This window comes from Aphis gossypii, chromosome 3 (genome assembly GCF_020184175.1).
Source record: "Aphis gossypii isolate Hap1 chromosome 3, ASM2018417v2, whole genome shotgun sequence".
NCBI classification, from domain to species: Eukaryota; Metazoa; Arthropoda; class Insecta; order Hemiptera; family Aphididae; genus Aphis; species Aphis gossypii.
In genome coordinates, this window is record NC_065532.1 from 13,376,610 (window position 1) to 13,391,088 (window position 14,479).

At 35.0% G+C, this 14,479-nt stretch overlaps 1 protein-coding gene and 1 pseudogene across 1 annotated transcript; both read right to left on the reverse strand.

The window, feature by feature from the left end:
• Positions 1-318: 318 nt before the first annotated feature.
• On the reverse strand, positions 319-933 carry LOC126551453 (uncharacterized). The gene has a single exon (XM_050204754.1). It carries the CDS (start codon positions 931-933, stop codon positions 319-321), a length of 615 nt encoding a protein of 204 aa, XP_050060711.1.
• A 9,832-nt stretch (positions 934-10,765) lies between these two features.
• LOC126551452 (uncharacterized) lies at positions 10,766-14,467 on the reverse strand (annotated as a pseudogene).
• Between the last annotated feature and the right edge of the window lie 12 nt (positions 14,468-14,479).

Consider the following 14,479-nt stretch of genomic DNA (forward strand, 5'->3'; position numbering starts at 1 on the left):
TTTAAATATGTGAACACAAATTTTACAATATTCACAATGTAAAACACAGTCACTGCAAGGTAAATTAATTTTTTCAATAATATATTTTGTTTTAGGATCAGTTTGTGAATTGACTTTCCATGTGTAGCTGTTAACTTTTAAAATCATATCCGACTTAATATGAACACTTCTATTATGACTGGCGATAATTTGTAATATTTTGGAAGACCTTTTTTGTTTTGAAATTTTAATGATCCTTTCAAAACATTTGTCTCGCACTAACAACATTACTGTATTAATGGCTAAATCTAGTCTTCTGCATTGCTTTCCTTCTAAATATCAATATTTAATATTTTTATGAAGAGCTTCCAAATACATATTTGTGTTGATACCAATATGTCTGCGATTGAAAAATGCCCATTTTTCAACTCTTGAAGAATAATTGCTCACAAAATATTGACCAAAATCTGCAGTATCTGTATCATTTTTTAAATCTTCAATGACCTTTGTTAATTCTATGTAAAATTTGTTTTTATCAGTTTCATGCATTAAAGATTTTAATGTCTTATAAACCATAGATTTTTTTTCTTTTGAATGAATTTTGGAAAGGTTTTTACTCCAACTTCTTAATACGTGCCAAGTACATAATAATTGTTTAGAAACCGGACCCATAATAGATTCCCATGCGTTATAAAATCCAGGTTCATCGTCAGACATAAATACATTAGCTTTGATAAGTCCTACTGCACGCTGGATATATTCAAAAAATAATTTATATGTAGATGTATCTGATTTATTTGTAAAACAGAATGCCACAGGAAAACCATTTCCATAATTGTCTACTACAAGTAAAGTATACAACTGAAAGTTATAATTATTTAAACCATGTGTTCCATCTATGCATATTTTATCATATCCAAATTTTTTTAACATTTCAGCTTGGTATTCAGTCATTAAAATTAAACAAAAGTCATGCCGAGTCAAATGTGTTGTGGAATCTTCTCCTTGGTGCTTAAAATATAACACTGGATTTGTCTCACCTTTTTCTTTAAATTTCTCTACCCACAGGTAAACACTAATAAAATCATTTTCATGCATCTTTGTTGAATAATTATCAATTTTAAAATCACGTTTAATATTATGCAAATCTCGTTTTTCTAATAAATGGATTCTTTTAAAATCAGTTATAGTTGCAGAATTTCGAACGTCATTTAAAACTCGTTGAACTGTTACACCCATACCTAGTTTTCCTAAAAAAAATGTAAACATAAATATTTTTAAACTATGATTTTTCACTTTTAGGATAAGCTATAAATAAAAGGGTATTAATTATTCTAATACTTTTTAGTTTTTAATGTGACTACATAAAAGTAAATTAAGCATATTTTTGTATTTTATTATATGACTAACTGCTAATTGGCATCTGTCTTCAGCATATAATCTTTGTTTTCCTATTTCATTATCATGAAATAAATGAGTACTACAAAATTCTATCTGAAATTGGGCTCCTTTTTTGTGTACTTTTATATATGATGGACAAACCTTTCCAATTTTTACCGATCCACTACTTTTAGGATTCCTTTGACCCTTAAATATAAAATTTATCTCATATTTTAATAATCTAATTTTACTTTATAGGTTTTAAATTCAGGAATCATTTATTTCAAGTAGAAAAAATGTTATTACCTTGCTAGCTAATCTTGGATGGTATGACCGATGACAAATATAATATGTGTATTCTACATTATGGTAAGTTTTAGTAGATGTTCTTTGAACATATTGACAGATGTTGGTGTCTTCAATATTGGTTTTCCATTTCTTAAATTCTAAAACAAATAATTGTTTTGACAATTTTTATTTTTTAATTGGTTATTATTCATTTGTTAAAATTTTAATAAATCAGGATACCTTCTATAGTATTGAAACTTAGTGATTCTGTGTTGATGTCAATGTAGTGATCATTTTTCAAATGCTTGGAAAAACCTATTAATGTTTTAAAAGATCTGTCACAATTCTCAAATGAACATTTAATTTTTAGTTCACTATGTTCGTGTTTAAGATGTTTGATAATATTTTTTTTGGAATTAAATTTTTGATTGCAGTTGTCACAAGTATAACCATTTTTCTGTATGTGATTAACCTTCCACAAAATACAAGATGACACATTCAGAAATATTTTATATAAATAAAATAAGAATAAAAATAAAAATATATTTACAAATAATAAATAATAAAAACTAGTTATTTTTAATGAAACAATTTTTGTATTTTATTTATATAAAATATTTCTGAATGTGTCATCTTGTATTTTGTGGAAGGTTAATTGTTTGAACCGCACTTTACAAGCCCACGTATCTGCGTCCACCCAATTCGGCTCATTAAGATAAAGCCGAATAAAGATGAACTTTGTCTCTTGTCATATCGCGATTTTGCGATTGCCGGCGATGCTAATCGCCTGCGCTCGACATTCTCGACCGGCTTACCAGTTCGCTCGCATCCGCCGATTAGGCTGTGTTTTTACGTAAAAGTGCCGACCGCGTTCGTCCAGCTTTCGTTTGTGTCACTGTTGACCATAAGTGTATGGGTCCTATTCCGGCCGTTTCGGCATTCTGTCAAATTCCGTTTTTTATGTCATCGCCTCTCTACGCGTGTGCATAATTAATTACGCGAATTTATGTCATTCTATATTTATATGCGAGTCCGGTCCGTTCGTTTCGACCTCAAGTGAGGTACATAGTGTGGAGTACATCCTATTCTATTTTATTGTTATTCTACTTCCACTCCGTGAGCCATTAGTCGTCGTATCTTTGGTGTCGCCGTTACAAATTACAATATATGGGTTTTTGAATTGCCGACGCAGAAATCCGCATCGGGAAGTCCGTCGTCGATGTGTGTTACGTACGCCAAGCAGTCGGGTCGTCAGTTGGCAGCACCGCATCAAAGTCACACCGGGTGATATTATCAGACTTATTCATTTTTATCATTGCCATTATCATTTCCTTTTTTCTTCATTATCACTTGTATTATTATTATTATTATTATTATCATCATTGTTGTCATTGATATTATTCACATATTGATCTGTCGATCGTATTATGATATTGTATTATTATTTATTCTCTGTATGTTAATTAGTAGCTTTAGTTAGTGAATAATTTTTTAATGTTCCTACCATTATTTGGGCGCCCATAAAATTATTTGAATGTCTACGCACTATTATTGTATTATTTTTCTTTAGTCGAACATTATATGTATTGTGCGCTAAGCGCCTCCATAACATTCTGTTTATTATTATGAATTACATATAAAGGTCACCCTTCCCGAAATCGACGCGAGTCGGAGTAGTCCACTGCTAAAATACATGTAAGAATTATTCCGGGGCAACATTAATCACATACAGAAAAATGGTTATACTTGTGACAACTGCAATCAAAAATTTAATTCCAAAAAAAATATTATCAAACATCTTAAACACGAACATAGTGAACTAAAAATTAAATGTTCATTTGAGAATTGTGACAGATCTTTTAAAACATTAATAGGTTTTTCCAAGCATTTGAAAAATGATCACTACTGTAACGTGCCACGTACAATCAGTTGAATGATGTCGATTTGGAAAGGTTTTGTGAAATAATTGAACTATCGAAATTATTCTAAGTGTTTTTTATTTAAAATTATTCTAAGTCCAATTAATTAATTTAATAAAACTTGTGAAAAATATTCTAAGTCCAGGAGACATAAAATATTAAACTGGGTGACGTGAAGGTGCTTGCGCTAACTCTGGTGGATCACGTCTGAAATGTGCCTAATCTGGGCCCCCTTATATATCGTCCAGGGACTCCCGCGGTACCTTCAGGTCCCTGATGGTCATCTGCACCTGCATCCGCTTCTTCCCATGCTTTGCGTTATCTGAACGACGACGTGCGTCATTTTGACATCTATATTCTTCTATCGGGTGGTAATTATATTTCTATATTATTCTACCGGGTGGCAAGCGTACGTGCGATGATCTGCCTTTGACCCTGCACGATGCCGCCGCATAATATAATTGTTATAATATAATATTTTCGTTGCGGCTAGCGTTCTCACGCCGTTCCGCCGCCGCTGATGATCGACAATTGCTACGTCAATGTGTTAATCGTTCACGGTTAAGAAAATCTGTACTTGATATCACCTGCTCACTTTTAGAATCCAATTATAAGAATAATTGTTACACCCTCATCAAAAAGTGTCTGTTGCACCCCCAATGTTAGGTTATTGTTGGCTATGGTATGTAATTCATATATTATATTTAATATAAGTATCAGAGCACGTTGCACTACATTGACATCAACACAGAATCACTAAGTTTCAATACTATAGAAGGTATCCTGATTTATTAAAATTTTAAGAAATGGAAAACCAATATTGAAGACACCAACATCTGTCAATATGTTCAAAGAACATCTACTAAAACTTACCATAATGTAGAATACACATATTATATTTGTCATCGGTCATACCATCCAAGATTAGCTAGCAAGGTAATAACATTTTTTCTACTTGAAATAAATGATTCCTGAATTTAAAACCTATAAAGTAAAATTAGATTATTAAAATATGAGATAAATTTTATATTTAAGGGTCAAAGGAATCCTAAAAGTAGTGGATCGGTAAAAATTGGAAAGGTTTGTCCATCATTAGGGTGGTTCTTAGTTATAGATGAAGAAAAAAAATATTTATACTTTTGATCTCGCACCCCCTCATTTTGTTCATTACCATAAGGAAGTAATTTTGGTTAAATTTGGTCATGATCACTCAACCCCTTCACGTGCCCCAAAAGGGTTAAAATTTTCCAAAATTAGTAGTTTTACCGTTTTTTTAACCTAAATTCAAAACTAAAGCACTTAGCTTAAAAATGTATAGAACATAAAATATATAACATATTCTTATACCTAGATAACCTAATATAATTATTATAATTATAACCTATATATTCTTAATAAAAAATGTATTTATACATTTTTTTGTAAGTCTATTATAATAAAACACAAAATATTTTTTTTATTTTATTTATTTATTTTATATTTACAGTTAAATTTATATTATATTTAGCTAAAAATACTCAATACTAGTACATTTCAACTGTATAATTGCTCGTTATTTCTTAATTAATGTTATTTGTTTAACAAAAAAAAAAAAACTATTAAATGCTTTAAATACTTTCTATTTAATATATTTATTATTCCATTATTGTACATTTATTACTATGGGGAAATTCTTTTCTGTATTTTGTAATAACCTGAAACATATATTGCTTCTGTTCTTCATTTTTTGTACCAATCATATTAAAGTCTTCTATTAATTTTACAGCACGTTCCGCAGTATCATTTACAACTTTAAAGTTATTTACTATTTCTTTACCTTTGCAATAATCTAAATTATCATCCCACGTAGATGGATCTGTTTCTATAAAACTAAGATTGATGTTAAAACGTTCGAAAAATCGTATTGTTTTACTTGACACAAAATCTTCTATAAAATAATTGTTTATAAAATTAGGAACTTCATTAACATTTAAATGTATCCGTTAATCTGCAAAAGTGTTATTTTCGTCAGTATCCACATTGTCGTTGGCATTAGTTTTTAACATTTTTGCCATTTTAGTTTTCGTTTCACAAGAAATATGTTTATCAAAAAATTCTAATGCAATATTTTCCTGTGTCAAATACCATAGATGATTTATGAATTTTTTAATAGCGTTTTTTGATAATTCTTCATCAACATTTTTATATTCGTATAGGTTTTTTAAAAATTCTAAATCTTGATATGGTGAAAAAGCAGCAATAGGTGCATTAAACCAAGCTTTAACGTACAAATTAATTATGAAGATACATATACTTGAAATTGAATTATATTCTTTTTTAGTTAATATAAACTCTTCTCGAAAAATGAACATTTTCAAGCTATAAATTGCTTTTGACATTGTAACGGTACACGCTGTGACGTGTCACCGTTCCGTGTAAAAATAACGCTGACGATTTTTTGAGTAATCAACCTGTTTTTATTTCTATATAAATTAAAATCGATTATAATAATTTATAGGGATATGATTCACGAACCCGAGACCGAACGGACTATAGGTTTGAGACCATTTGACACTTCGTGGATTATTAATTATGTGTTATACAATTACGGGTGGAGGTACGGATTGTCACGTCCGGCCCGCTCAAGTAAGTGGCGTTGGTTCGTGGGTCCGTCCGGGTAGCGTGGCCTAAGCAGGCGCGCTTGGGGGTACTTTTTATGTGTGCTTCACTATATGGTACGATGGGCCTCGTAATGAGTTGGTGTTCCTCTATGGCCGGTGTTCAAGCCGCAGTCACGGATCTGTTGGCCGTAACGTCGAAAGCGTCGGTCTGGTGTCACGACGACTTCTGGATGTCCGGGTTATGGACGAGCGGTGTAGATGTTGATTCGGCGGTGTTGGTCGTAAGTTGTCGTCGGAAGGTTATGGCTGGTTTCGTAAATACACGCGGTGGCTTCTCCTTACTTCTGGCCGTCGAAGGTGTGCTGTTACGCAGGTCTTGATGGCTTGAAGTGTGGAGAAAGAGTTGTTCTTTGGTCGGTCAGTGTACCCGTATTTATACGGTTTGACCGACCTCTGTACGTGTGTCATTGGATCTGGTCGTACCGTTGGACGAGTGAAACTGACATCGTTCATGAGGTCGCTAGATGCTAACCGTGTTGTTTTCCCTCGGCTTTAATATAAAACTTGCTTGTGGAAACTCGCATCATTCATATGTGTTTGTGTTATCATGCGTGTTGCGTTTCCTTGCCTAACACTTGTTCATTATTCAATCATATTTTGGCCTTGAGAACGGCCGTTTTAGTATATGGTTATGGTAGTATTTAGTTATATGGTGTTTGTACCGTATCAATTCCCCCCCCCCGGATTAGTGACCGGGTGGCGGAGCGAGTGGGCGCTAATTCGTAACAGATCGTGCACGCCGAATAGACGCTCTGTACAGTACCTTGCGTAACTTGTTCCGCGATAAGTACCACAATGTCGTGTCTTCTCCTGTACTAGCCGGCTTGTTTCTCGGATTTTCGTGTTGTGCTAAACGTTCTGTCACTTATGTGATTACATCCGACAGCTGAATGTTTTTCTGCTCGAAAGGAATGTATTTGTGTACGGTTTTTTCAGTGACCATTCTCCAATCCGCTGGAGTGTTCCAGTCGGCGGTGTGTTGTTGTCTGGCTGCGTTTACTTCTGTTACCCATTTTATAATGGCCATATGTTTTTCTTTGTTTCTTTTTTGCTCTGCTTCATCAGCCGGCGAGATTATCTTTATTGGACGAATTGATGCTAATCCGTTATAATCTACCTCGTCGGTTCTGTATGGTTTATGTCTTGCTTCTGCAGCGGCTTTTTTCAATTTTTCGTATTTTCCTGTAGTCTCCATGGTGAGATATGTTTCACGACTGGTGACCTGATCGTGTTTCGTGTAACTTATATACTTTATTTTATGCTGTATCGCGTACGTGATTGGTCAATCCGAGTGGCCAATCCGGTGTTAGTATATTATTTACTGGTGAGAATTCATTTGGTAGTATGGCCGAACTTCGGCGATGTTTGTTAATTGTTCCTTTTTTGTTATTGGGTTACGAATTACCAATGTGTTTTGGCTTATTATTTTTGTTATTTCATATGGCCCATTGAACAAGTTGAACAATTTTTTTATCTCACCGTGTTCTGCATTTGATAGTTGATGGTTTCTTATGAGTATATGCTGCCTCACTTCATACTTTTTTCTTTTTGATGACATTTTCTTCTTCTCTCTTTTTTCAGCTTTTGTTCTTATTCTGTCTGCCACTAGGCATATAATGTTTTCATCTGTGTCCGGTTGCTCCGGAAATGATATGATTTTGTGTATTTGGTAATTTGGATTTTTTTTAAACATGGTTTCAAATGGCGTTTCCTCTGTGATTTCCGATTTCATCTTGTTCATCCACTCCTCCACCATTCCTAACATGTTCGGCCATTTCGTGTGCTGTTCATTACAGTAGGTTCGCAATATTCTTCCGATTTCTCTGTTATATCGCTCTACTGGGTTTGACTGTGGGTGATATATTGTCGAAAATGAAACTGATATGCCGAGTTCGTTCATCCTTTCCCGCCACTTTTTGTTGGCAAACTGTGTGCCATTATCCGTTAAGATTGACTCAGGTTTTCCTATTTCACTAATGTATTCCGATTCGATTTTATTCAAGATGGCTTTTGTAGTTGCTCGTTTTAGAGCGTATAATTTTATGTACTTTGAAAATGTATCTAGGATTGCCAGAATGTAATGTACCCCGCCTCGTCCTGTTGGTAGTTTGCCCATTAAGTCCACTGATATTTTTTCTAATAGCTTTGTTGGTTTGTGTGCCATTATGTTGCCAGCCGTTTTGAAATTGAGTGGCTTGTTTTTTTGACATTCGTCACATGTTTTTATGACGTTTGCTATTGATCTATTCATATTTCTGAATGTACATATATTATTTAAAACATGGTACGTTTTAAATCTTCCTGGGTGTCCCATTGTTCTATGTGTTTCCCGTATTATTTGATCTCGTATTTGCTCTGGAATAATCACTCTCCATTGTTCCGTTAACTTGGTTCTTGAAAATGTTATTCCGTCTTTTGTTGTTGTGAATATCGATAGTTTTTTTCTTAGTCTACTAGTGTATTGGTCCGTTTTTTGTAGATCGCCAATCATTTTCAGTTTGTCGCTTAGTTCTTTACTGTACTTCATTTCTTTAATTGCGTTGATGGAAATTTTTTTTTCTTTCCGGATGTCATTTACTCTAGGGTACCTTGTTAAAGTGTCTGCTGCTACATTTAATTTACCGGGGATGTATTCAATGGTTAAGTCGTACTCCTGCAATGCCAATGACCACCTAGTTAGTCTCCCGCTAGTCAGTCTGCATTTTCTCATAAATGTTAAAGCATGATGGTCCGTTTGTACGATTGTCTTGTGGCCAATTATGTATTGTCTAAATTTTGCACAACAGTACACAATTGCCAATGCTTCCTGTTCGGTGGTTGTATACCGGGTTTCTGCTGGTTTGAGAGTTCTGCTTGCGTACCCCAATGTGTGTCGATGACCGTTGATGATTTGAAACAGCTCCCCGCCAATTGCTGCCGTAGATGCGTCGGTGTTTAAGTGAAACGGGTGCGAAAAATCAGGAAACGCGATCGTTACTTCTTGTAAGAACACCGCCTTTGCTCCCTCGAACGCTGTTTGATGACTTTTGTGCCAGCACCATTTTTTGTCCTTTTTCACTAGTTCAATCAGTGGTTCTATGGTGTGTGCGAACTTATTTATAAATCTTCGGTAGAAGTTTAAAAATCCCAAGAAGCTCTGAAGTTCCTTTTTGTTACTTGGGGCTTTAAAATCCTGTATAGTTTTGATTTTCTTGTCGTCCATCTTGATTCCCTTATTAGATATTACGTGACCCAAGAACGTCACTTCGTTTCTAAAAAATTGACATTTTTCGAGGTTGATTGTAACATTGTGTTCCATAAACTTTGTCAGTACTCTTTGTATATGATCATAGTGTTCTTCCAGTGATGGTGATGTTATTAATATGTCGTCGACGTATATTGTTACAAATTCTTGTGTTAGGTCACCAAGTACCTTGTCCATTGCCTTCTGGAACTCTGCTCCACTTATACATAGTCCAAATGGTAGTCGTGTATATGAAAAGTTTCTACCGTTAATTAGAAATGAACATGGGGCCTTACTTTCATCAGCTAACGGTACCTGCCAATACCCAGATCGTAAATCCAATGTGCTGATATATTTCACATTTTTAAATTTTGTCAGTATTGATTCAATTGTTAGTGGCCGTTCGCAATCCATAACAATTTGTTCGTTTATTTTCCTTGCGTCTAGACACAACCTTACTTCCCCGTTTTTTTTGAAAACTGGAACCACCGGAATTGAGTACGGTGACCGTGATCGTTCGATTATTCCCATTTTTAACATTTTTTCAACCTCTTTGTTGACTGCTTCCTGTTTGGAAACGGGTATAGGATATGGTTTTACACATATTGGTGTGTTGTTTTTTAATTTGATTTTGCATTCGTAGTTCTTTATCTTACCCGGTTCATCTCTAAACACATTTGAAAATTTTTTAAAATTCTGTCTAAATAATTTTGCTCCGAATGTGAATGAGTACTAATTCCTCTTGGATATATGGGTTCCTTTGATACTTGAGTCTGTATTGTTTTTAAGTGCATTGGTGCACCGTTATGTTTGTTTACGAACGGTATTTTTATTTCTTCTTGTTCGACGGTAATTGACATTGTCCTCTTCCCAAAGTCAATTCTGGCGTTGTGTGTCTCCAGAAAGTCATTCCCAATTATGCCTCCTTCATTCAATGCCGGTACTGTGATGAATGGAGTTCGTATTATTTTGTTGTTGACCGATAATGGAATTAGTAACTGTCTATTAACCCTTGTTGACTTGTCACCAGTCGCGCTGTGGATCACCATTCCCGTCAGTGGAAGTGTTGGTATTGATTTATCACTTTCTAATATCGTGTTTTCATACTCGGTAGATATTGCACTAATTTCGGCCCCCGAGTCCACCAACATTTCATATTGTGTATCGTGAATGCGTATGGATATATATGGGCAGCCGTTTTTTTCAGTATCTGATTGAATTTCGTACTCTTCATCTCTCGTTAACTCGTTTGCCGTGATTATTGAAGTTTCGTTTCGCTTGCTGTATGTAATACGTTTTATTTGTAATTTGGAAGTTTCGGGATGCATGACTATTGGTCTTCCATTGCCACAGTCTCCCCGCACTCGTTTTTTGGTTCATCTTCATTAATTCCCTCTCCGACCTCCTCATTAGCTGAATCGTCATTGATATCATCGTGCGCCGATATGCATTTAATTGTTTTCGCCATATGTGTCGGTGTATATTGATTTGGTGCATTTGTTCCGGTTGCTGATCGCTGTGTTGTTTGTCGTGGACCTGTTGTGAAGAATTTGCCTGCGCGTATCGGCCCGTAGATTGTTGCATCTGGTTGCCATTCGTGTGAACGTACCGACTAGTAAACGGTTGTTGTTGGTTGTCATTTGTACGACCGTACCGATTAGTAAACGCTTGTTTACTCGTAGTGTTTTGTTGTTCGGAATTATTTTGTGTATTATAATTATTTTCCAATTCTCCCAACTTTTCCCATATGTTAAGAAACTTTTTTTCTTGTGTTGTCTGAATATATGCTTGAATAGCTATGGGGAAATGTTTCGTGACCAAGCTGATGGCCTGTGATTCGTCCATTTTTGGAGAGTCCAAGTGTTTAAGCTCAGCCATCCAATAGTGAAAATGTTCTTGGAAATTGCAACTGATTGGTTTTTTTCCCGTCTCTGTGCATTTTATAAAAATGTTCCATTGTCGATCCTCGGAAAAGAAATGTTTTAAGAATAATGTCTTAAATGTATCTTCGTTTGGTGTTAAGTCTTTGATCATACTGAACCACTTTGCAGCCTTCCCTTTCATGCAATTTTCGATCACGATCATTCGATCGGCATGTGCGATGTTTTTGTGATGTAGGTACGAGTTTAAATATTTTAAAAATTGTTTTGGGTGCTCGTTTGTTTCCCCACTAAACGTTGGCATGCTCAGTTCGACGTTGCTTGATTTCGTACCTGCGTTATCTTGGGTTGCTGTCTTCACTATTTGTATCTCTCTCTCTCTTTTTGCTGCTTCGATTGTAATTTTTGTATCTGTATCGTTTATCAATTGCTTTATTGTGTCTGTTGCTTCTCGTAACTCTGTGACTAAACTGTCGTGTGCTGCTTTTTGTGCATCCACTGTTGCCTGGAGTTGTTGAACTTTTTCTTCCAGTTCCTGGATACGTTCTGTATGATTTTTTACCATTTTGTCGATGTGGTTTGGTGTGCTCTCGGTGTCGTGGACTTCGAGCCACTAGTTGGGCGCCAATTGTAACGGTACACGCTGTGACGTGTCACCGTTCCGTGTAAAAATAACGCTGACGATTTTTTGAGTAATCAACCTGTTTTTATTTCTATATAAATTAAAATCGATTATAATAATTTATAGGGATATGATTCACGAACCCGAGACCGAACGGACTATAGGTTCGAGACCATTTGACACTTCGTGGATTATTAATTATGTGTTATACAATTACGGGTGAAGGTACGGATTGTCACGTCCGGCCCGCTCAAGTAAGTGGCGTTGGTTCGTGGGTCCGTCCGGGTAGCGTGGCCTAAGCAGGCGCGCTTGGGGGGACTTTTTATGTGTGCGTCACTATATGGTACGATGGGCCTCGTAATGAGTTGGTGTTCCTCTATGGCCGGTGTTCAATCCGCAGTCACGGATCTGTTGGCCGTAACGTCGAAAGCGTCGGTCTGGTGTCACGACGACTTCTGGATGTCCGGGTTATGGACGAGCGGTGTAGATGTTGATTCGGCGGTGTTGGTCGTAAGTTGTCGTCGGAAGGTTATGGCTGGTTTCGTAAATACACGCGGTGGCTTCTCCTTACTTCTGGCCGTCGAAGGTGTGCTGTTACGCAGGTCTTGATGGCTTGAAGTGTGGAGAAAGAGTTGTTCTTTGGTCGGTCAGTGTACCCGTATTTATACGGTTTGACCGACCTCTGTACGTGTGTCATTGGATCTGGTCGTACCGTTGGACGAGTGAAACTGACATCGTTCATGAGGTCGCTAGATGCTAACCGTGTTGTTTTCCCTCGGCTTTAATATAAAACTTGCTTGTGGAAACTCGCATCATTCATATGTGTTTGTGTTATCATGCGTGTTGCGTTTCCTTGCCTAACACTTGTTCATTATTCAATCATATTTTGGCCTTGAGAACGGCCGTTTTAGTATATGGTTATGGTAGTATTTAGTTATATGGTGTTTGTACCGTATCAACATCCATCGAGCATGGTGTATTGCTCCTGGAATTCGAAATGATATACCCCGAGAAGGCACACCATTTAAAAAATATACAATTAATTCTAGAAGTTCCCTATAGTCTTCTCTATAATGTGGTAATGTCAATTGATCTGAACAAAATTGCAAAATATCATCCATAGAATCCTTTACTTTTTCTAAAATGTACGTATCTTTAATTCCTGGTTTGTATTTACTAGTGTTAATTGTAGGCCATGATTTTTTAAAACGTTGAAATATAGCTACATTTGGACCACACGTCACACCAAATTTTGTATCAAATACATTTCTCAAAATAATTTCGTATATATGATGACGACATGGCAAATATAAAATATTGTTTTCTAACCATTGTTCTAATAGCAAACACGTACCTCCAAGTCGGCCTATAAAAAAAATAAGTATTTATATTATATATTTTTTTAAATAGAATAGTATTACATAAAATGTCAAAATAATGTTTTTACCTGTATTTGTTGCTGTAGTGTCAAAACACATGGCTTTTACATGATCTTTAAGTCCCCATTCAACCAATAATTGATAGATAGCTTCTGCCTGTGCTTTGGAAGTTCCATGCAATAACTAAGGCACTCCTAACAATTGTTCATTATCACCATTCGTAATAACAATAGGTAGTCTATCAACCGTCTGTTTTCCACATAGGTCAGGAAGTAACTTTCCATCCCAGTGTAAAACTAAAGCATTTAATTGAGAAACAGAAAATGCGTTACGTATTTCTGTGGCCAATGCCAAACGTATTATTTAACGTTACGTATTATTTTTCTTGGGAAATAATAGACTTACAAAAAAATGTATAATTACATTTTTTATTAAGAATATTACGTTATATATTTTATGTTCTATACATTTTTAAGCTAAGTGCTTTAGTTTTGAATTTAGGTTAAAAAAACGGTAAAACTACTAATTTTGGAAAATTTTAACCCTTTTAGGGCACGTGAAGGGGTTGAGTGATCATGACCAAATTTAACCAAAATTACTTCCTTATGGTAATGAACAAAATGAGGGGGTGCGAAATCCAAAATTCGATAGTTCAAAAATAAGGACCACCCTAGTCCATCATATATAAAAGTACACAAAAAAGGAGCCCAATTTCAGATAGAATTTTGTAGTACTCATTTATTTCATGATAATGAAATAGGAAAACAAAGATTATATGCTGAAGACAGATGCCAATTAGCAGTTAGTCATATAATAAAATACAAAAATATGCTTAATTTACTTTTATGTAGTCACATTAAAAACTAAAAAGTATTAGAATAATTAATACCCTTTTATTTATAGCTTATCCTAAAAGTGAAAAATCATAGTTTAAAAATATTTATGTTTACATTTTTTTTAGGAAAACTAGGTATGGGTGTAACAGTTCAACGAGTTTTAAATGACGTTCGAAATTCTGCAACTATAACTGATTTTAAAAGAATCCATTTATTAGAAAAACGAGATTTGCATAATATTAAACGTGATTTTAAAATTGATAATTATTCAACAAAGATGCATGAAAATGATTTTATTAGTGTTTACCTGTGG